At 42.9% G+C, this 23,880-nt stretch overlaps 2 protein-coding genes across 4 annotated transcripts; one reads left to right on the forward strand and one right to left on the reverse strand.

The window, feature by feature from the left end:
- Positions 1–138: 138 nt before the first annotated feature.
- Positions 139–12,684, reverse strand: Ppid (peptidylprolyl isomerase D). Of its 2 annotated transcripts, none has more exons than XM_021157912.2 (10): positions 12,479–12,684; positions 10,274–10,414; positions 8,541–8,647; positions 5,964–6,152; positions 4,915–5,037; positions 4,671–4,777; positions 3,435–3,576; positions 1,427–1,513; positions 1,300–1,342; positions 139–746 (listed from the first exon to the last, which is right to left on the reverse strand). In XM_021157912.2, the coding sequence occupies exons 1-10, from the start codon at positions 12,561–12,563 to the stop codon at positions 658–660; spliced, it is 1,113 nt and encodes a 370-aa protein (XP_021013571.1). In that variant the 5' UTR covers positions 12,564–12,684; the 3' UTR covers positions 139–657. The 2 variants fall into 2 exon arrangements, with proteins under 2 accessions (XP_021013571.1, XP_029330900.1); XM_029475040.2 differs by lacking the exon at positions 12,479–12,684 and adding an exon at positions 7,651–7,757 and having other exon boundaries at positions 10,274–10,415.
- Positions 12,685–21,798: 9,114 nt separating this feature from the next.
- LOC110291851 (RNA-binding protein with serine-rich domain 1-like) lies at positions 21,799–23,547 on the forward strand. Of its 2 annotated transcripts, XM_021159084.2 has the most exons (2): positions 21,799–21,828; positions 22,051–23,547. In XM_021159084.2, coding segments are annotated over exons 1-2 (858 nt in total). In that variant the 5' UTR covers positions 21,799–21,826; the 3' UTR covers positions 22,907–23,547. The 2 variants fall into 2 exon arrangements, with proteins under 2 accessions (XP_021014743.2, XP_085691947.1); XM_085835821.1 differs by lacking the exon at positions 21,799–21,828 and having other exon boundaries at positions 21,940–23,547.
- Positions 23,548–23,880: the final 333 nt, after the last annotated feature.

Genomic DNA, 23,880 nt, shown 5'->3' on the forward strand with positions numbered 1-23,880 from the left:
TATTTACCTTTCAAGTCCTTCCAGTACCAACAGAAACTTGTACTACAAGGCTTCTACAATATATTTGTCTTGCAAAACTTAAAATCTTCAAGTATAAAAACAAATGTGTGGTCCACACTAGGAAAGGACATCCAGAGATGAACACTTAAAAACCGTTTTATTGAAAACACAGCCATGCCCTCTGGTTTATACACATAAACGTGACAGTTACATCAGTGGTTCCCAACCTTCCTAGTACTGCAACCTTTTAATACAGTTCTTCATGTGGTGATCCCAAACATAAATTTATTTTTGTTGCTACTTCATAACTGTAATTTTGCTACTGCTCTGAACCATACTGTAAAAATATCTATGTTTTTCAGTGGACCGTCAGGTTGAGAACGGCTGGGCTAGACCATCCACAAAGCCTAAAGTTTAGTGAGAGTTAGAGTTTAAACATTGGCCAGATTCCACTCTTGGTGAAAATGCAGACAGAAACACTTTAAAATGAGATTCGCTGTATTTTTTAACTCTTTATTTAAGAAGGAACCTATGTCAGCACTGCTATGTAAACAATGACAAAGATCACAAAGGGGAACACAACAGGGAGCGTAGACAGTAATATACCTTGTCCTTTATGTAATCAATGTATACCAGTTAAAGAGAGTTTAATCCTTATTAAGCAAACATTTTTGCATACACGGCCTTCTCTTTATCTTTCTGTGCCTTTATCATTTGTTTGACTTTAAGCAATTCTGCCTGGATAGCTGCGGGGGAGGGGGAAGGAAAAAAGAGAAACAATTAATTTTCAAAGCATCTAAAAAAAAATGGAAAAAAGACCAACCACCTTGTAGTGAGAGTAACTCTCCCTTGGCATGGGTGCATTTTTTAGCAGTAATATTTAGGATCACTTTTATCTGCATTATCTTTCTACCTTAGCTACTCTGCAACATACAGAGAATGTTTGGTCCCAGCCACATTCAGTTTGAGGAATGTCCGAATTTTAAAATAACAATGAATACTTTCTTACTGTTCATCTTCTGACTAACATTGATGTAACAGAACCTGCATCTAAACGAGGTTCACAGAAGCATATGAAGTCATATTAAAAAGCTAGTACATTCTTGAGCAGAATTAGAATATAAGCTCTGCATACGGCAGACAGCGTGGTTATTTGTCTAGTGCCTTGCCCAATAAGAGGCACTCTACAAGATGTGAACAAAAATACCTGTCAAGGTTAAGTGTATATTGTATATTGGTTCATGAGTATCCACTTTTGAAAAACAAAATGAAGTATCACTACACAATCTTTTAATTTACCTTTATCTCCTGGGGCTATCTCCTGTGCCTTCTTAAGATCAGCCTTCAATGGGGGAGAGAATTTAAGAAACATCAGACATTAAGACTTTTAAGGTGATTATTATAAAACAAAAATAACAAAATTTACCAATGCTTGATCATATTCTTTCAATCCTTGCCATCCTTGCGCTTTTCGGTACAGTGCTTTAGTATTTGAAGGGTCCATTTCAAGAGCCTATGAAAAAGTATAAAATCAGTATTTGTATCTAAAAGTACCTGTCATCAACTGGCTCCAAAGTCACTGGAACTAGTGAGCCGGTGCCAGCCCGCATGAGCTAGGGTTTACCAGAAGAGAGCTGAGTGAATGTAAAACGAAGGATAGTTTCTTAGCAGTCTCCAGAGTGCTGTTTCAGCACTGTTTCTAGCCCAAGTAGACCCAGACTATTAAATCTTTTAAAATAAGCTGGGCGTGGTGGCGCACGCCTTTAATCCCAGCACTCGGGAGGCAGAGGCAGGCGGATTTCTGAGTTCAAGGCCAGCCTGGTCTACAAAGTGAGTTCCAGGACAGCCGGGCTATACAGAGAAACCCTGTCTCAAAAAACCAAAAAAAAAAAAAAAAAAATCTTTTAAAATAAAAGTTTAAATATAGTCATCTTCTGGCATCCTGTCATTGGTTCAAGGACAGTCCACCACTTCTTGAAAAAAAAAAAAACTCCAGAGGTACACAAGTCACGTGAATGCCATGTACATGTGTCCAGCTAGGTTTATAAGGAATGAGGAAGATAAGTCTACATGTTCACCTGAGAATCCAAAGACATTTTGGGGGAGGGCAATTATATGATAAACATAAGCAACTTTTAACAGGCCTCCGCCCTGAAACATTTTTAAAGCAATATATTCTGTTGGCCCAACAGCTCTTAAGAGGCAATACTGAGAATGTCCTTGAGATGGAATATTACCTGCCTTACAGGTACAGAGATCCAGAGTGGGTCTTCTCTTTTGTACTTTCCTCTATTTCATGTTCCCCTCTAAATATATGTGCACACATTTCTTATCATTGATTCCATCTACTTAAGCAAGGGGTATGGGATAGCTGGGATTGAAGGGCAACCTTGTAACCTACACAAGTACTGTACCCCTAAGCTGCATATCCAGGTCTTACGTAAGTTCTTGCTAAGCACTGATGCATGCTCTAAGAATAATGTACAAAAAACATTTAGTCTGGAAATTTTGTCCAAGTACAATTTTTCAAAGTACCTGTATGGCCTACATTAGGACAAAGTATCTTTCTGTATGTTCTAATTATAATAGTCTGCACCCCAAAGACTAGTCTGCCCACTGTGTCCTATCTATAACTTTGATGATGCAGGCTTTAAAATAAATAAAAGTGGCCAGCAAGATGGCTCAGTGGATAAAGACCCTTGCCATGCAAGCTGGAACCTAGGCTCAATGTCTGGAACCCTCACAAGGGTGGAAGCGAGAACTGACTCCATAAATGTTGTCTTCTGACCCTGCACATGCACCATGGCCATTTACACACAATAGGTACAAAATGGAAATAAGCCAAGCCCAGCATGGCGGTAACATGCTTGAAAAGCCAGGCAGGAATACCTAGTTGGAAGTCAGCCTAGAGGACATGAGACCCCATTTCCAAAAAGCCAAGACTGCTTAGGATATCTCAGTCATAAAGCAAAGCAGAAAACCCTGCACAAAGGCAAGAGAAAGCATGTCTACACACACACATGCTTTAGTTTAGTCTTGCTTTTGAAGTAGGGTCTCTCTCATAGCAAAGGATGGCTATGACTTTCTGATTTTCCCACCTTTACCTCCACAATGCTGGGATTATAGGTGTGGGTCACACTCATATCTATATTCTTAATCATCCCAGACTTTGTATTCATATGCCTAGCTCATAAATACTATCAATAAGCAGATAAACATGCTTTAAGTAATAAAAGCAAAGTACTTAGTACATATCACGTGACAATATTAAAAGCAAAATTAATGAATTTACACAAAACTGGCATCCAAACTAGAGACAGGATGATGTAAGTAACATTTTGTTAAGTCTCATTAGGTGCTAGGCAATTCAAATACATTAAAGACTATTGTGTTTTTATAACTTGATGAGAAAAAAAACTTTCACACCGACTTACCTCTAAGCAACTGTCAATTGCCCCCTGCCAATTTGACATCTTCAGCTTGCAAGCACCAATATTCAGCACACAACTTAAGGCTATAGGTTGCAGTCTGGATCTATCTGCTTTCTCAATAACAGCCTTTGAACTATCCACATACCTAGAAAACATAAATAAAAGTAACATATAGCCAGGCAGTGGTGGCGCACACCTTTAATCCCAGCGCTTCGGAAGCAGCAGCAGGAGGATTTCTGAGGCCAGCCTGGTCTACAGAGTGAGTTCCAGGACAGCCTGGGCTACAGAGAAATCCTGTCTCAAGAAAAAAAAAAAAAAAACCACCAAACATATAATTCCACACTGCTTCTTCAGCATTGTGGCTAATATTAATCACAATTTTTTATTGTTGCTGTTTCTTCAGATGTAAGAAAATAAGCCCAGAGCCTGCTAGGCTTACCTCCCACCACTGAGCTACACTCCTACTCCTATTTCTCCAGAAGATATTTTACATCAACTTTCCCCCAAAGCTAACAACTAATATCAACTCCCATACAAATTACGTACAGCTCAGATTCCTAGTATATGCTTTCTAATATAATTGTGTTTAGAACCAGTATTTCTATATTAGGACAATTCAATGGGAAGAGGCAAAGAACTATATATAGTGTTGGGGTGTGTGTGTGTGTGTGTAAAAAACATTGACTTAACTCTTTCCTGAAAAGATCCTAGAAGTTGAACTGAGGATCTGGTCCCTAGAGCTTAGTTTCTAGTTTCCTTTCTCCAAAACGAATCGACTTAGAGAAACTGCTTACTCCAGATAAAAAAGCAAAAATAAGATGATCCAGGTAAGAGCACCCTAAAGCAAGGGCTAAAGTATCGATACAACATGTCAAAATGAGGGTGGAGTATAGATCAGAGTGCTTATCTAACATGCCAGGGGCCTGGGACCACCAGCACCTCAAACAACAGGAACCTGTCAATGTCCTACTCTTTGTGGTTGTTGAGACAGGGTTTCTCTGCTTCGCCCTGGGGCTGTCCTAGACTAGCTCTGTAGATCAGGCTAGCCTCCTCTAACCCAAAGGTCTACCTGCCTCTGCCTCCCCAGTGCACCACACCCTGCAAGAAATGTTACTTTTTCAGAACAGCTGTTATTACACAAATAACTTGCTAAATATGAGCAATTCTGAGTTTAGTTCATAATTCAGTTTATACATTCTGAAAGTAACTTATTAAAAACTTGTTAAAATGCTTTATTACCTTAAAACCTTCGCATATTTTTTAATAGCCATCTCCCAGTTCTGAGACTTGAAAAAAGTATTTCCAATGTTTTTTAAGTCTTCAGATATTAATAAAATTTTATCTACCTGTATAAAAGGACATAAATATGTTGGGTGTTAGTAAATAATGTGACTTAACATGACGGTTCTATCATGACAGGCTAACCAAGCTCTTAGTATTAAATATTTTAAGTAATTAAACTGATTCATCCGGAAGTACTCACATCTTTTAAATCTATATCTGCATCCTCGGGGAAGTCTGGATGACTGTCACCAGAGCCATCTTTGGGGAATATTCCCCAGTCATCCCCTTCTTTCAATTCTCCACATTCTGCAATAACACAGAGCTGTAAAAAACATTAAGTATTTAGAGATCTTAAGAGTCTACCTTTAAAGGCTGCATAGCTCAAAGTTACATATACCATTATTCATGTCACACATGTCAGGGATGCAGCCATCTGCTATGATTACAGCAAATCCTTCTATGTACACTCCAACTAATAGGATCATGTCACACTTGCAGTGCTAGGAACACACTGAGTTGAGAATGGCATCACTATGCATGAAGCTGTCTCAGGTGACAGTCTGTTGTGTAGTACTGGTTGGCAGACTTCCTACAAGTAGCTGGGTTCCTAATTCCTGTGCACTGTCTGGTTGCTTTATCGGTCTCTCACAGTCACCTTGCTTCATGGGCATTTAGAATACGATATAACTTGAAACAACTAAGCAATGTGTGCAAGGTATAAAAGCAGATCAGGAAAAGTAACAAGATGTATATCACACTTCTAGTTCAACAACAGTGTGCTCACTGTCTTCTTTCTAGTGTGTCCTATAGTTACTCACTTCTGACACAAAAGTCTCACTGTTATGGGAAGACTCGGGTCATCTAACACAGATCACTGTTAGATCACACTGAAGCTGAAATAAGTATTAAAATCATTTTGTTGGGCATGGTAGTTAATCCTAGCACTAGAGTAGGGTTACACAAGAGGACTACTACACAATTCAAGGAAAGCCAGATCTTGAAGAAAAAAAATAAATATATCTCCTTTAAACTAATCTTCTTGGCCTTCTTAAAAAAAAAAAAAAAAAAAAAAAAACAAGTTAAGAAAAATTGCCAATCCAGCCTCCGACTGCCAGTGCAGGCTCCTATAGCAAAAGCAGCCTGCCTTCTTCTTTCCCACTTTTCTAAGACAACAACTGTCTGACCTTGTGGCTTGCAGTCTCCGACATGCTAACTAAGCTCTGTTTACTTCACCGTAACTTTACTTACTTTGGCAGGTTTTTCACCATTCACTTCTACATTTTCAAGCATCCTTGCCACACCTAGTCCTTTTATGACTTGACCAAATACCACATGTTTCCCATCCAAATGAGGAGTTGGAACTGTTGTGATAAAGAACTGAGAACCATTCGTATTGGGGCCTGCATTTGCCATGCTCAGCAAACCCTCCCGATCATGCTGCAGAGATAAAAATCATTGAAAGAAAAACAAGTTAGAGGCCTAGTATGAATTTCCTTAAAACAGATGGGGTTACTAAACGTTACTCTTTCACATCAATTTCACTCCTAAATGTTTGAGTACCTTTTGCTCTGGTTTGACTTTAAGCACTCCACCTTAAATGAACAAAGGTTTTTAAGTGTCAGTTTAACAAGAATCAGGCCTTTTCTAAACTGGCTATCTGCAAGAGATGCTTACACTTCCATCTTAAAGATGAAGAGGCCACACTAAGGACATCTAATAATAACTAACTTTGCTTTTTCTGTGACAGTTACTATTTTTCTGAGAATCCCTATAATCTTCCCACCATCAGAAATAGGCCTACATTATGATTCTCCTCTTTCACCAAACTGAGAATAGTAATGTCATATTGAATTTAGATTGAATTTAGTTATTCAGATAAGTACTTCCCTAATTTGGAAAATAATTCCAATGTATGACTTTCATTCAGGTAAATCAATGATTCCCAGAATACGAAAGAACAGCTTGTATTCAGTCTGCATGAGTGCAAGCCAGTGACTCTGCTTTTCTGCTCCGCAGACCTTAGGCTTTCTGAAGGCACACCCTAGTGCGCGCCTCATAACTCTCGCTACTTCTCCCACCTAAGACACCTCTATCCAATCTAAATCCGATTCTGCTTTCAAGGCCACTGAATCTGCATGGCTCCACAGCCAGTCATCTTTCAATCAGGGCAGTGGTGGAACAGCCCACCATCCTCGATGGCCTCCCGAGGACTTTAACTAGTCATAGACTAAGCCTTCTTTTCCTTGGCCTTCCACGGTCTTCCCCCATCGCTGCTATCACTTAGTTTTGAAATCTGTATTTTTAGTCCAGCCTAGCAAAAATTCAGACACCTGAAGGCCCAATTTGCTTAGCTTAAGTGTTCAAACCTCCTCATTGTCTCTCCTACCTACTAACTTGATCTAAATCTTTCTATCACATGGGCTGCGTGTGGTCCCGTGTGCTTTTAAATCCCAGCACTCGAGAGGCAGAGACTGGTGATCTCTGTGAGTTCAAGGCCAGCTTGTTCTACACAGCTAGTGCCAACCTAAAAGTTGGACATCCGTAATCTAAAAACCAAATTCAGACACATTACAAAATCTGAAACTTCTGAGCCACAACCTTCACATTTCCAATAATGTTCAACCTATAAAATCTATGCAAATATTTCAAAATACAAATGACCCTGGAATATTTCTAGCATGGAGCATTTCCTATAAGGGATACTCAACTTGTATCATAGTCATACATGTATTAAACTATCTATTATTCTCCACAGCTGCTTGTATTTTAACCTTGACTCTGCCGAGGTTAAGATTATAAACAGCCTGCCTTGTTCTTTCTCCCTAGGCTCTCTGGTGTGATGACAAACTGAGCAATAGGAACTCTCTTTCCAGTCACCCTCATTACCTTCTTACATTCCTCATTGCCAAAGACATCACTTTACTTTTGTACTTACATGTCTGTTCTTAAAACGGGAATGGTGCAATACACCCCGAACATTAACCATAGCCGCTAGGTGGAAAATCCCCTGACATCCTGGGTATTAGCGATGGTTTTGTTGTTCTTCAAATTCAAGGATAAAGATGCACAAGTTACCATCCTTACAATAATGAGAACATTTTTCCTGGGATCAATTTTGCCATATGGAAGCTTAAAAACTCACTGGCTTAACTGAAGCATATAAAAACTGAGTAGTGAAATAAGTAACTATTTTTGCTAAAATATCATACTGGCCAGGCATAAACTGGATAAACTTCTGTTTGTATTCCAGCACTCAGGAGGCAAAATACAGGAGGATGGTAAATTCAAGACCTCCCTGGATTACACAGTAAAACCTTGTCTCAAAAAGCAAACTGCTACTGGATAAATCCTTTCCATATCAAAGAAGCATAGTGAACTGGCACAAGGCTCAAGTGGTAGAGAACTTGCCTAGCATGCACAAGACCGAGCTCATCCTCGGTACCACACACCCTTAGAAATGCTTGTCTATAAATACCATCTCTTTACAAGGAAAGTATAACCCATACCAGGCCTGCCGACACAAGGTTGTAATCTCAGTGCCTAAGCAGGGTATGTAAAAGGGATTGGAAGTTCAAGGCGTAGCTAAGCTAGAATGAGTTTAAGGCTAACCTGAGCAACTAGGAAAAGACCCAGTCTCAAAATAGAAAATGGGAAAGGACAGCTGAGTGATGAACCTCTTGTCTGGCATAAGAGGCCCTAGTACCAGGAGGGGGAGGGGGCCAGACAGCAATCTGGCCACATCCAAAAGTATTTTTTAGTGTCATAATCCAAGTATATTTCAAATATATAGTCTTTCTATTAGCAAAAACAAGAATTTTTCTTTACCTTATAATGAAAATTTTCATCTTCAAATTTTTCACCATAAATACTTTCACCACCTGTCCCATTCTGATTTGAGAAGTCTCCACCCTGAATCATAAATTTCTTAATAACTGCAAAAAAAAAAAAAAAAAAAAAAAGGAATAGGAACATGACCATTAGTAACTAAGGCAGGAATCTCAGCAGTGCTAATGAATGAGTAATGAAGACTACTTCCCAAGTTCAACTTTAGTAGTGGCCCTGGCCCTCCTCCCTGTGGTACCCCTGGCCCTCCTCCCTGTGGTACCCCTGGCCCTCCTCCCTGTGGTACCCCTGGCCCGCCTCCCTGTGGTACCCCAGCCCGCCTCCCTGTGGTACCCCTGGCCTGCCTCCCTGTGGTACCCTGGCCCTCCTCCCTGTGGTACCCCTGGCCTGCCTCCCTGTGGTACCCCGGCCCTCCTCCCTGTGGTACCCCAGCCCTCCTCCCTGTGGTACCCCAGCCCTCCTCCCTGTGGTACACTTGGCCCTCCTCCCTGTGGTACACTTGGCCCTCCTCCCTGTGGTACACTTGGCCCTCCTCCCTGTGGTACCCCAGCCCTCCTCCCTGTGGTACCCCAGCCCGCCTCCCTGTGGTACCCCAGCCCTCCTCCCTGTGGTACACTTGGCCCTCCTCCCTGTGGTACCCCAGGCCTCCTCCCCTATCTTGGCCATCAACTCTACCTGAAGACTTCTCACAACGTAACTCCAACATACTCATTAGTGACTCCCCACCAACTCTCAAGAAATTAATTCTCTGAACTAAGTCAAAGGTAGCTTCCCTGTATCTCTGTGTGTTACCAAAAGACGCTGCACTAACTCTACTTCCATTTTATTGCCTGTAATAATCTTCTTCCTTTCCCTCCCTTCCCATGTTAACTGTTTTCTAGATACATTTTTGTGAGCATACTTTTATACATTATTAAATACAAAAGTGAAGTCAAGTTTAAAACATTTTAAAAATCAGTGTTCATATTTCTCTCTCTCTCTTTTTTTTTTTTTTTGGTGTTTTTCAAAACAGGGTTTCTCTGTGTAACAGTCCTGGCTGTCTTGGAACTCAAGAGATCCACCTGCCTCTGCCTTCTGAGTGCCAGGATTAAAGGCGTACACAATCAACACTTGGTTCATTTTTCTTAACGGTATTTTTAAGAAAACCGAACCACGGGACTAGGTGTGTAAATCAGGGGTATAGTAACACCCTGGGTTCAATCCCCTGCGATACAGGAAAGTTGCTGACACTGTCATTGACTTGTTTATTCATAAATATTTACTGTGCTTAGACTTTCATTAGCTGAGAAAACAGAATGGTGAGTGCATGTGGCTCCCGAGCTCTGCTGAACCCACAGACCCCTGGGACAGCAGACAAGTAATTTGTATGAAGTAATAGTTTAATCACACATTACCAAGGTGTTCTGGACAGCAAATGTCAAATACTTCTCAAACATTCTGCCCAGCCTGTCAAATGACCTAAGGTCAGCTTATTTTTCTGCCATGCTTTTTCTTACCAATGAAATGGTTTGAAGGAGAGAGTTAGAAGACGGCTGATGAGATAAACTTTAGTCCACTCCCACAATCAATCCTACTGCACACCACCAAGCCCTTATGACACTGAGCTACCACTTTGTCTAAGTATCCATCAAGAAATTAATACTCGCCGTCCCTTCCTAAGAGCAGGGCTAATACACGTATCAAGCTATTTGGACAGAGGAAGTTTGTATACGTACTTCGGTGAAAAGGGCATCCTTTAAAATGGAGAGGCTTCCCGGTCGTGGACCCAGTTCCTTTTTCTCCTGTACACAATGCACGAAAATTTTCTGCAGTTTTGGGAACAATATCTGCAAACAATTCTAAAACAATTCGTCCAACTGAAGGAAAAGAAAAGGACATCTTGTCAGTGTGCATGCAAACTAAAGAGGCAAACCAAAAGGAGATAACGAATATATACAACCAGTGGTTAACACCTCATCCAATGAGTCATTTAGTTCTCTTTTAACCATGTTACTAACTGGAGTCACAATGCTGTGTACAGATCTTCTGCGCTTACCGCTCTTTAAATGAAATTGTGCATCCTTTAATTGCCATCTCCCCAGGCAATGGTATCTATCATGCTACTTCTCTAAGTTCAACTTTTTTTAAAGAGTCCACAAACGTGAGAGCCTATAGTAGGTTATTTCACGCATCATACTACCCTCTAGATTTAACTACAAAGTTATAAATAAGATTTCCCTCTTTTAAAGGCCAGTGTTATATTCTACTGTGTATACAGCATGGTGTATGTTCTCATGCTTTGACAGACACTAGATTGGTGCTGTGTGTGTTGGCTACTATGAATAACGCTGCAGTGCCTCGGGTATGCATACAAACTTCATCTCCCTTGAAAATAAGCCCAACCACGGAACTGTCAGATCCGTGTCACTGTCATCTCATTGTCATTTTTCTACGATTCCTATTTAGTCTAAGGAAAGCTTCGTAGATCTAAATTTGAAACAACACACTTAAGATTATAACTAATTACAGCATCCAGGCGATTAGCTGCCTAGGAAGCACAACATGGTTTAATGTACAAAGGATTTAAAACCCTAAATCATTTAAATAATATTCAGACTTTAAATTTTTTTTATTCTGGGCTGGAGAGATGGCTCAGTGGTTAAGAGCACCAACTGCTCTTCCGAAGGTCCTGAGTTCAAATCCCAGCAGCCACCACATGGTGGCTCACAACCATCCGTAATGAGATCTGATGTCCTCTTCTGAAGGCATCTGAAGACAGCTACAGTGTACTTAAGATATAATCATAAAAAAATCCTTAAAAATTATTTTTTTAAAAAATTGATTTTATGTGTGAGGCTGAGGCATGCAGTGTGGAGATCATGGGACAATCGCTGAGATTCAGGGTTGGTGGCAGGCACCTTTACCTGTGACCTACCTCAGGGGCCCTGCACTCAGAATCTCTAATCGCTAAGTACCTAACCGAAGACACAGTCCACTCTGTGTTCTATGGAAACTGCCTTTTGTAACCTCTAAAACAGTTCCCTTCTCAAGAATCCAAAAGACAGTTAACAATAAAATCTGTTACAAAACAAAGTGAATGCATATATAAACGTGTGTGTACCCATCCCAGCAGGTCTGGCCTACAACTCTAACATGTTTCAGAAAAGCCCAATTGAGTTACAAAGCAACACGAGGGCTTATGACAGTGTTTCTCAACCTTCTTAATGCTTCCACCCTTTAATATAGTTCCTCGTCATAACTGTAAGTTTGCTACTGTTACGATTAGTAATGAAAATATCTGATATGCAACTCTGTGAAAGGGTCGTTTAACAACCCACTCTCCAAGGAGTTTCCTCCACCCACTGGTTAAGCCACTGGCTTAGGGCTTCTTAGCTCTGAATCCTAGGTAACCATACAGACATGGTGCTCAATTCCATGATGCCAAACAGCACAAACGATCGCCTACTTAAACTGCTACTATAATCAGTAATAAGGAAAAAGCACTAAGCACTAAAGTCACTCTAATTTGGAATGATTTGGTAGCTCGCAATGTAGCTCGTGTACCAAGAGGCACGTGGCGTGACTAGAGCCCCTTAGGCACATATCCAGGAAGCATATCGAACTATCCACCACACTCGTCAAATCATTTCACTTTATAGTAAGTAGTGATGCAAAGGTTGCAGGGAAGTGCGATCAAAAAGAGACAAACGATAGGGACGCCACGATCCCTAAAGTAGAAGTAGAAATTTCCAGAAACTTCCACCGGAAGGGAGAGGGCGCAATCTGGACTCATGGAGGCCAGGGCTCGCTTCGGCTGGGACCTACGCTGCTATTCCCCTTCGGATCCCAGGCCCCGAGCCGCCGAACAGCCAGCGGGCCAAGGAGAACCGCAGCAGGGAGGCCCCAGGCGCGGGAACCGCTGAGCCGTCCGCGCCGCTCACCTCGCTCCCCGCCGATGTCCACGTCAAAGAAGACTCGCGGGTTCTTGGAGTTGGAGGGCTTGGCTGCCGGGGATGCGTGGGACATCTTCACTACAGGCGCTGGGAAGCGGGACACGGGCACCTCGTGCGCGAGACCGGAGCAAACTCTACTGCCCGTCTACGTTATAACCTGGCAACGCGCGGAAGAGCCACTTCCTGCGCACCGCCGGAAGCTGCGCTCTGGTTTCCGGTGACGCCTTTCACCTTCCGGTTTCTGCGCCTGGCCCCTAATGCTTCTCTTTAGGTGGCTGTAGTGGCCGTCGGTTTCTTTTTAGTGTGTCCGCTGTTCCCCGGTGTTTGCTGCATCGCTGGGTGGAGAATTAGGAAACCATCCTAGCCTCGACTCTGCCACGAAATGCCAGTAACTACTCCGAAACTTAGTTCACTCGTCTGTAAAATGGGGATAAAAATGCCTCCTCTGGGGCTGGTGAGATGGCTCAGTGGGTAAAAGCACCCGACTGCTCTTCCGAAGGTCCAGAGTTCAAATCCCAGCAACCACATGGTGGCTCACAACCATCTGTAACGAGATCTGGCGCCCTCTTCTGGAGTGTCTGAAGACAGCTACAGTGTACTTACATATAATAAATAAATAAATCTTTAAAAAAAAAAAATGCCTCCTCTGAGCAGACAAGGTGGCTAGGCGGCACGACCTGAGTCGGGATCCGTAAGGTGGAAGAAAAGAGTGTTATCACCCAGTTGCCATCTGATCTCCACGAGTATGTCGTAGCATGCACACAGAAGCGCACATACATAAATTAATTGGTGTCTTCTTTTTCTTAATGCCTACCTGCCTAGGGATGGCGTTTTGGAAATTAAAGACATAAATTACTTATCAGAATGCCTGACATAAACATGTGGCTTCTAATAAATAACAGATGTCCTGTTACTATTACCATGTTATTGTCATTTGGCCGTTAAGTTGTAAGTGACCCAGTCTAGAGCAAAGGCTCCAAATGCGCTGATGTTGAGAATCCAGAAGAGGATTTATTTGACTTCTGTTAAAACTAGATATCCTATAATAGTCTGCCTTTTTTTTTTTCTTCTAATGGGCTTAGTGTAAAATATACAACTTAAAGTTGAATGTGTTTATTCAGTACTGAGGAGGTAGAGGCAGGACGATCTATGTGAGTTCCAGGCCAGCCTGAGCTATGCCAGTAAGAATAAAAAAGTGGCCATCCAGAGACTGTCCCACCTGAGGATTCATCCCATATACAGTCACCAAATCCTGACACTATTGTAGATGCCAAGAAATGATTGCTGACAGTAGCCTGAAATAGCTGTATATAGAGGCCCTGACAGAGCCTTACAAATACAGAGGCAGATGCTCACAGTCAACCATTGGACTTGGGGGGGAGGGTCCCAATTGAGGAGTTAAGGAAAGAATTGAAGGAGCTGAAGGGGTTTGCAACCCCATAGGAAGAACAACAATATCAACCAACAGAGTTCCCAGGGACTAAGCCACCAACCAAGGAGTACACATAGTTCCAGCTACATGTGTAGCAGAGAATGGCCTTGTCAGGCATCAGTGCAAGGAGAGGTTCTTGATCCTATGAAGGCTAGATAGATGTCCCAGTGTAGGGGAATTGAGGGTGGGAGTGAGTGGTGGGTGGAGGAACACCCTCATAGGAGCAGGAGGGGACGGGATAGGGAGTTTCTGGGAGTGAGAAGCCAGGAAAGGGGATAACATTTGAAATGTAAATTAAAAAAATATGCAATTTTTAAAAAATAATAAGAAAGTACATTTAGGACGAGTAGCTTTGGCATAGGCCTGTTATGCCAGTAGTTGATCCCATGCCAGGAGAATCCAAAGTTCAAGTTAGCATGGGCTAAGTAAAGAGGCACTCACTCCAAAAAGACAAAAAAGGAGGTAAAACATTTTTAAGACTGGCCAGGTGGCACTTATGAGGTAGAAACAGGAAGATGGATAGTTCCAGGTTAGTCTACTACAGAATGAGACCTTACCTTTAAAAAATAAATAAACAAGCCCAGGAAAAAATTAACCAGCCCAAGTTGGTACCCAGCACCTATAAACTCCGCACTAGAGGCAAGAGTATCAGGAGCTAAACACCCAAACAAGCTCTTTCTTCTGTAAGTTGCCTTGTTCATGGTATTTAATCACAGCAACAGGAAAGTAATTAGTACAAATCACCAAAGCAGTTGAAATCTTCTATCCAGGCAGCAAACTGGTCATTTATATTTTGTCTTGCACATGACAATGATAAAGTTAATTAAAATGTGTACTCAGGGGTCTGAGAAGATGTCTCACTCAATATGCAGGCGGATCCCTGGCACCCACACAAAGGCTGGGTGAGGTGGGCACACAGTGGTCCCAGTGCTAAGGAAGACGATTCCTGGAGCTCATTGGCCAGTCGATGTGCTCCAAGTTAAAGGAGAGACCCTATCTCAAAAAATAAGATGGAGACCTACCATACCCAATATCAAAGTCTGCCCTCTACATTCATACACACATCCAGCCCAACACATGCAGACAATACACACACACACACACACACACACACACACGTTGCTGTTGTTCTAATCTACTAACTTGAAATCACTAAAGGCAGTCTGGAATGCGTAGAAAAACTGTCTTAAAAGGAAACACAAGAAGAAGGAGGAGAGAGAAGAAAAGCTAGGGGCAAGCTGAGAATGCTGGCTCCATTCTCGTAAGAAGGAAGCTGGACCGGATGATTCTTTTGTTGTACAAGTGTCTGGGTGTGAAAACTGATGTAAAAGTTACTCTCCCGCTACCTAGGATTTTCTCCACAGCAAGTCGGTGGCTTTTTATGAAATTCGTATTACTAGAGCCAAACCAAATGAAGAATCAAACTTTTTTTTATTATGTGCTTGTGTCTGACTTTGTGTATGTCAATCCAGAGACCCACAGAGACCAGAAGAGGGTATTGGTTCCCCTTGAGCTACCATGATAGGTGGTTGTGATCCTGCTTATGTAGGAGCCAAACTCCAGTCCCCTTGGAAGAGCAGCAAGCTCTCTTGACCCCTGAGGCCAACGCTTTGGCCCTAAAAATCCAGCCTCTGCAATTACTGAACATCAGATCTCTAGTGAGAAGACCAGCCTCTCAAAACCTGCTTACTCTGCCAACTGTCTGCTTGCTCAGGGCAGGTCACTGGGGCTCTGACATCTCAGCGAGGAACAGAGCAGAAGAGCTGTCTCCTAAGGCTGAGGATCTGGCTTCACCTAGACAGAGGGGCCCTGTCTGAGGGCATTACCATACCTATTTTGTTCTTTCTGGTTTTCTTAAGCACAGGATGGTGATATTAACACATCCCGCCCCAGTCTCTGTTTAGTTCTCATTGCACATCACTCCACAGCTAAGCATTCTGTATTCATTTTTTTTCAAAGATTTATTTATTTATTTATTTATTTATTTATTTATTATATCTAAGTACACTGTAGCTGTCTTCAGACACACCAGAAGAGGGTGTCAGATCTCATTATGGATGGTTGTGAGCCACCATGTGGTTGCTGGGATTTGAACTCAGAACCTTCAGAAGAACAGTCAGTGCTCTTAACCACTGAGCCATCTCTCCAGCCCCAGCACTCTGTGTTCATTGCTTCAAGAGAACAATCTGCCTTCTAGACCAAGGTGTTGCAGGAATAGAAAACATTTTTGGCCTGGAAAAAGTTGGGGGAAAAAAATCTTCAGTTTTTGTTTGTTTGTTTTCACTATAAGGTTTCTCTGTGTAGCCCTGGCTTCCCTGGAACTTGCTATGTAGATCAGGCTGGCCTCAGACTCAGAGATCCACCAGTGCCTGCCACTACTGCCCCCCCCCATCTTTTATAAGACCATGGTTTTATTCTCTCAAATAAAAATAAAATAAAGAAAATACCCATACCCATAATCCCAGCACTCAGGGGGCAAACGCTGGTGAATCTCTGTGAGTATGAGCCCGGTTTGCTCATTAGGTCCCGGCCATCTAGAGCTATAGAGTGAGACCAACTAAATCAACGAGAAATGCCCATCCCTGATCTAGGAAAGGAGGGATTCGTGATGACAGAAGAGAGCAAGAGGGAAAGCAAAGTCATGGCAGCTTGCCACTTCATGACAGTGGGCGAGATTGATCGATTGACTGATCGATTGATTGATTGACATATCGGCAATCATATCTCTGAGAATGCAAAAGCATTCACAGGTAAGCTAAAGAGACTTAAGAGCAGAGATCAGGTATGCTGGTGCCTGAACAGCTCAAACTGAGCTGCAGGCCACAGAGAGCAAGCTTTGGCTCATAAAGGAAGCACGATGGCGAGTGCAAAGCCAGACTGGGCTACATAGTCTCAAATAACTAAGATCAAACAGACAAATGAGCCATTTCAAACATGGCTGAGTGAATGCCTTTACATGGGCATAGGGTATGGATCACTAAAGTTCCTACAAGGACCTGAGGCAAATTTAAAATAATACCCAAACACATTCTCAAGGTAACAAATTAGAAAGAACCCCAAAGATGAGCGACGAAGTTCCACTGTCCTATGTGTACTGTCAGACTCTGATTGTTTAACTGGACCGACAAAAGGGGTTAATTGTTAAGTGGGTGAGAGCACACATAGCTTGTGCTGAAGATCGACATCACGTGCAGGTGGTTACACACTGGCAGGACTTCCTATCCCGGAGTCCTGCAGAGATCCACTAGAGGAGGCAGCATAGAAGTGCAACCTCAGAGCAGGTTTTCTGAGCTGCGACAGGGAATCAATGAAAAGCAGCAGATGCCTCCAGGGGGCAGCAGAGGCTTTGCCGCCATCAACTCTGCCCAGATAGAAGCAGCATCCCGGAGTTTGTGCCTGTGAACTCCTCAAGTGTGAGATTCTTCACCCAGGGGCTGAATCTAAGACAGAAAGGGGCTGTCTTTACTCATTTAGAGGCTCATGTATATGTATTAGCAAATTTTTCTGAGGAGCAATGGGATTGTTTTCTTTTCTCGGAAGTGATAGTTAAAATTAATGTTCACGATTTTTCATTGTAAAATGTGTATTTACTCTTAGTTGATAAAACCAATCGAGAAATAGACTTGTTCACTTCAGGATTTCCAAAGAAATAATTGCATTAGCCTGAAGTAATCTTGTCTTCCTTTTTATTTCCTTCTGTTTTCTGGCACTGGGAACTGAACCTAGGAACTTTACATGAAAGGCACACACTCTACCAACCCTCCACAGGCCTCTAAAATGAAAACAGTATAACTGGTAGTACTATAAATCATAGAGGCTTTTTATGTTGGCACATGAAGCTCTGTAATCTGGCAGAACACTTGCCTAGCATATAAAAGACTCTAACGTAATCCCCACTTAACCATATAGCCGAGTAAGTAAATGAACACATCTTTTAATGACTTACTTTTGCTCCTGGGGGAAAAAAACCCACTAAATCCTCAGTATGTCCACAGAAGTCGTGTCAATCAATAAGACCTAATAGACTGCCCGTCTGCTTAAGCACCTCTGCTTGGTATAGCCCCTGTCAGAGACACCAGAATCAGTGACTTGCGTAGCTGTGTTTCATGTTTTGTTTTGTTTTTTAAGATTTATATTATTTTTAATTGTGTGTGTATATGTGTGTATATGTGTGTATGTGTGTGTCTGTGTGTGTCTGTGTGTATGTGTGTGTGTATGCGTGTGTATGTGTCTGTCTGTGTGTGTGTCTGTGTGTCTGTCTGTGTGTGTGTATGTGTGTGTGTATGTGTGTATGTGTGTGTATGTGTGTGTGTCTGTGTATATGTGTGTGGGTATGTGTGTCTGTGTGTGTGTGTATGTGTGTCTGTGTGTGTCTGTGTGTGTCTGTGTGTGTCTGTGTGTATGTGTGTGTATGTGTGTGTCTGTGTGTGTCTGTATGTGTGTCTGTGTGTGTATGTGTGTATGTGTGTCTGTGTGTGTGTATGTGTGTCTGTGTGTGTCTGTGTGTATGTGTGTATATGTGTGTGTATGTGTGTATGTGTGTGTCTGTGTGTGTATGTGTCTGTGTGTGTATGTGTGTGGGTATGTGTATATGTGTGTGTATGTGTGTGTGTATGTGTGTGGGTATGTGTATATGTGTGTGTATGTGTATGTGTGTGTCTGTGTGTGTGTCTGTGTGTGTGTGTATGTGTGTGTATGTGTGTGTATGTCTGTGTGTGTATGTGTGTGGGTATGTGTATATGTGTGTGTGTGTCTGTGTGTATTTGTGTGGGTATGTGTATATGTGTGTGTATGTGTGTGTATGTGTGTGTATGTGTGTGTGTGTCTGTGTGTGTCTGTGTGTGTATGTGTGTGTATGTGTGTGTGTGTGCACACTCGCGAGCGCTCGCAGGAGTGCAGATGTCTAAGGAAGCCAGAGGTATCAGGTTCTCCTGAATCTGCAGTTGAGGCAGTTGGAAGCAGCTGATGTGGGTTTTGGGAAATGACCTAGGTAGGGTCCTCTACAAGGACAGTGTGTGCCCTCAAGCACTGCTGCCCCATATTCTTTTTTCTCTTGACTTCAGGTTTTTTGGCCACAGTTAAAGAAGCTTCTGGAAATAAAGATCGACACCAGTTCTCACTCTGCAAAACGAGTGGGAGGAGACTTTGTCATTTTTCACTTTCTATGGGGAAATGTTTTATGTTTTTTTTTGTTTTATTCATGTCCTACAGCTATAAAAGTATAAATGTATAAAAGCTGAATCATTTTGTTATAACAGATCAAAGCCAAATACATAAAGATAAGAGAGACTTAGTATTCATGTCAGAAGAACACGTGTGCTCGCACGCACACACACACACACACTTGGCTAGCTTTCAACCCTTTATCTTCCTGGCTCTGCCAATTGAGTGCTGGGATTCCAGGCACCATCACACTATTGTGGCAGGATTTTTGCAAATACTTAGCCTCTAAAGAATGTTAGATTTGGCCTAGCTGTGTAGTCCAGCTGTAGAGCACTTTGCCCAGTGTGTGTGAAACCCTAGATTCCATCCCTTCACCATGCACACCAAAGGGAAAATTCTGCCTTTCTGGTGCACAGTGCTTCAGCATTTGAATCACACTGGACATTTTAAACCTTAGTCTAATAAGTAAAGTGGAATAATAAGGTTATATTACACAGTTATTTGAGGACTAAATATATATAAAAACCTTCACCATACAGTAATGACTAATAACAAATGTCACAAAAACATTTTTAAGAAAAGTTATTTCTAGCAGGGCGTGGTGGCACATGCCTTTAATCCCAGCACTCCGGAGGCATAGGCAGGTGGATTTCTGAGTTCGAGGCCAGCCTCGTCTACAAAGTGAGTTCCAGAATAGCCAGGGCTATACAGAGAAACCCTGTCTCAAAAAAACCAAAAAGAAAGAAAGAAAGAAAGAGAGAGAGAGAGAGAGAGAGAGAGAGAGAGAGAGAGAGAGAGAGAGAGAAAGGAAGGAAGAGAAGAAAAGTTATTTCTGGCACATACTTTTAATCCCAGTACTTGGAGGTAGAGGCAGAATCTCTGTGATTTTAAGGCCAGCCTGGTCTACAGAGAGAGTTCCAGGACAGCCAGGACACAGAGAAACACTATCCCCCCTAAAAAAACACAAAAAATAAAATTAGAAAGAAGGAAGGAAGAAAAGAAGGAAAGAAAGAAGGAAAGGAAGGAAGGAAGAGAGAAAGAAAGGAAGAAAGAAAGAAAAGGAAAGAAAGAAATTTATTTCAGAGACACATTTTCATGAACTCACCTAACCCATGGAGGCTTCTCCCCCAACACAGACCTCCTCTCCCTTGTGGTTCTTCTTAAAAATCATTTATATCAATTTCCATTTATTTTCTTCCCTTCTTTTGAGATTAATATCTCTGTGGATAAGAATACTTATATCCTTTTTATATTTAATAATTTAAGGTTATCTGTAGGAAAGTAGATTCTAATAGCATAGAGGGTAGACATCTGCCCAGCTCTTGTGATGTTTAAGGCTTATTATAAATATAAAGGTTGTGTGTGTCTGGAAACTAAATGGTCAAAGGAGGGGTAGAAACCCTGGATTGGGATTAAAAGTTTCTACAATATCTTTCTTATTAGTTTTCCCTGACTTGGTTCCTGAGACAGGGTGACTCAGCAAACTGGAGCTTACCCCCATCTGACAGGTCAACAAGTCCCAGAGATTCGACTGTCTCCACACTTTCAGAGGTGGGACTACAGACATACGCTGAACGTGGGTGCTGAGGATCCAAACTCGAGTTTGGTTTTTCTAAGTTGCACAATCAGAGGATAGAGTGAAAGTTTGTTTGGCCAACTGCTTGCCTGGTAAGCACAAGGACCTGAATTCAACCCCAGATCCTACTTAAAGGAAGCCAGGCATGGAGATACTTGCAACCTTAGCAGCAGAAGGACAGAAACAGGTGGGTGGGGGTCCAGACTAGTTTTTGAGGTCCATCTCAGTGAGAGATCTTGTCTATTTTCTTTTAAAGGGCGAGAGACTAAATTACTTTGTGTTTCTTGTATAAAAATCCTTTCATGGTATCAACAGCTGGAGCCTGGGTCCTCTGAACAGAGACTCTGGAATGGGATTTCACAGATGGTTAGGGAATTCCTGATAAGGAGACTTGGTGAACACAGTCGCTTTCCAGAGGTCAGGTCAGGTAGTTGTATGTCTTGGAGATGGCATCAAAGGTGGCCTTGGCAATGTTGCCCAGGATGTCAGTGCAGCCCCTGGCTAATGAGTAGCAGTCATCAATACTAGCCAGCAGCCACAGCTTCTTGGGCACAGGGGCAGAGACAGATGCCAGTGCCTCTGGGTGCAGGGATTAGATGCACCAGCACAGCCACCACAGCCTGTCACCTTGCATGGGACAGTATGGGGTTTATCCCTCCAGCAGCCTTTTTGCACAGGGGCGATGACAAGCTTGACCCACCAAGATGATGGCCCCTCGGATGGCAGCGTCTACCTACTTGGAGAACTTAACACCAAGACCAACATGACCCTTTAGTCCCCAATAGCTACAAAACCCTTGAACCTGGTCCTCTGGACAGTCTGAGTCTGCATCTGTACTGGCATGGCCTTTAGAACCTCATCCTTTAGAGATGTGCCCAGGAAAAAAGCCAATAATATCAGATTCCTTAATGAGCAAGGAGAACAAGTAGATCTCTTCCATTTTCATGTTTTTGTAGCTATGTGGCCCAGCTTGGTGCCTTGTCTTTGGCTTTACCTCTATGCGGATCAGTGGCCTCCTAAGCTTGAGCCCTAAGATACTCTAAGTCCTCCCACTGTCCAGCATCAACATCCATTTTGTGTTTTCCAAAAGAAAAGAGATGTTCTTTCTAGGTTTTTAAAAAAGGTTTTCTGGAGAAGAGCGGGAGGAGGTGGCGGCCTTGGGAAGATGCTGCTCTTTGGCGTAAATTGCAATCGATTAGGGATCGTTTCCCAGACTCAAGTTAGAAGTGAGTTAGAACTTGAGTTCAGATCTCACTCACAAGTTAGAACTCAAGTTCAGATAAGTGAGGCCGACATTGCTGCCTTGAAGAAGGGGAGAATGGATTTATCAGGAGTGAAAAAGAAGAGCTTGCTAGGAGTCAAAGAGAATAATAAAAAGTCCAGCACTAGGGCTCCTTCTCCTACCAAACGCAAGGACCGATCTGATGAGAAGTCCAAGGATCGATCTAAAGATAAAGGGGCCACTAAAGAGTCAAGTGAGAAGGATCGTGGCAGAGATAAGACTCGGAAGAGACGCAGTGCTTCAAGCGGAAGCAGCAGTACCAGGTCTAGGTCCAGCTCAACCTCCAGCTCGGGATCCAGCACCAGCACAGGCTCAAGCAGTGGCTCTAGCTCGTCCTCTGCATCCAACCGCTCAGGAAGCTCCAGCACATCCCGGAGCTCCAGTTCTAGCAGCTCCTCCTCCTTCTCTCCGAGAAGGGCTTCTTCTCGGCGCAGGCATGACAACAGGCGGCGTTCCCGCTCCAAATCCAAACCACCTAAAAGAGATGAAAAAGAGAGGAAAAGGCGGAGCCCTTCACCTAAACCAACCAAAGTGCACATTGGGAGGCTCACCAGGAATGTGACCAAGGATCATATCATGGAAATATTTTCTACTTACGGGAAAATTAAAATGATTGACATGCCTGTCGAGAGGATGCATCCTCACCTCTCCAAAGGCTATGCATATGTGGAGTTTGAGAATCCCGATGAAGCAGAGAAGGCTCTGAAACACATGGATGGAGGACAAATTGATGGCCAAGAGATCACTGCTACTGCTGTGTTGGCACCGTGGCCTCGGCCACCACCTCGGCGATTCAGCCCTCCCAGGAGGATGCTTCCACCACCTCCCATGTGGCGTAGGTCACCCCCACGGATGAGGAGAAGGTCTCGATCCCCAAGACGCAGGTCCCCTGTGCGTAGGAGGTCTCGCTCTCCTGGCCGCCGCCGCCACAGGAGCCGATCCAGCTCCAACTCCTCCCGATAAGCAGGGACATTGATTGGTACCTCTGTAACTTATGTTCCCCAGACTCGGTTTTGTCCTTTTCTCTAGCCAAGTGAGGATCTGTAGGGAAGGATCCCTTACTGGGTAGGCTTTGAAGACAGCAGTTGAGATATTTCCTCTACAGAAGGGTTCTGGCTTGTAGAGGTACTGTTGATTCAGGACTGTTCCCATAGAGGTACCCTGTAGTTTTCTGGCTAGAAAGTTCATCCCTTCAGTTCTTGATAGTCTGGTAGCAGAGCCAGGTGGAACCTATGGCAGCACACTGATTTCCACAGATGACCCAGAACCAGACATCCTGGTCTAGCCCCCGCTGTGCCACACCTGTGGAAAGGACCACACTGCTGTTCTGTTGGGCCCGACCATGCCCTGCTGAGTACTCTTCAACTTAGAGGGCTAAAACCTTTGAAGGATTCCTCCACAAATGGTTACCTTTCTGTCCCCGAGTCTCTGTTACTTTCTAGAATTTGTGAGCCAGTTCTACAGGGTCCTCATGAAACCTAGCCCACCCCATTGTCACCTGCCATTCATGGTGATGTTGCAGGTTAACCTTGGCAGTGTGTACATTGCCCCTTTTTGCTTTTATTGTACAGTCAGTACTATAAAATTTGTTTTGAGTTTTATAACTTTGTAGCATTTTAGATAAGGTTGTGTTTGTACTTGTGTAGAGTGAAAGGACTGTTGAATAAAACCTAGGATTAGAATGCAAAAAAAAAAAAAAAAAAGGTTTTCTGAGACAGGGTTTCTCCATGTAACCCTAGCTGGCCTCAAACTCAGAGATGCATCTGCTTGTGCCTCCCAAGTGCTGGGATTAAATGCCTGTGCATAGCCTAGCTTGAGACCTCATCTTAAAAAAAATAAAACAAGCCAGGCGTGGTGGTGCACGCCTTTAATCCCAGCACTCGGGAGGCAGAGGCAGGCAGATTTCTGAGTTCGAGGCCAGCCTGGTCTACAAAGTG

The sequence above is a fragment of the Mus caroli genome, unplaced genomic scaffold (assembly GCF_978045245.1).
Source record: "Mus caroli unplaced genomic scaffold, Mus_caroli_1 scaffold_3, whole genome shotgun sequence".
Taxonomy (NCBI): domain Eukaryota; kingdom Metazoa; phylum Chordata; class Mammalia; order Rodentia; family Muridae; genus Mus; species Mus caroli.

Bases quoted from the DNA above. Each gene is read 5' to 3' on its own strand.
- LOC110291851 (XM_085835821.1), top strand. From the start codon at position 21,980: ATGGATTTATCAGGAGTGAAAAAGAAGAGCTTGCTAGGAGTCAAAGAG.
- Ppid (XM_021157912.2), bottom strand. From the start codon at position 12,563: ATGTCCCACGCATCCCCGGCAGCCAAGCCCTCCAACTCCAAGAACCCG. The intron at 8,648-10,273 runs GTACGTATACAA...TTTTTTTTGCAG, and splicing joins AGGATGCCCTTTTCACCGAA to TTATTAAGAAATTTATGATT. The intron at 4,778-4,914 runs GTGAGTACTTCC...CCTTTTATACAG, and splicing joins CAGATATAGATTTAAAAGAT to GTAGATAAAATTTTATTAAT.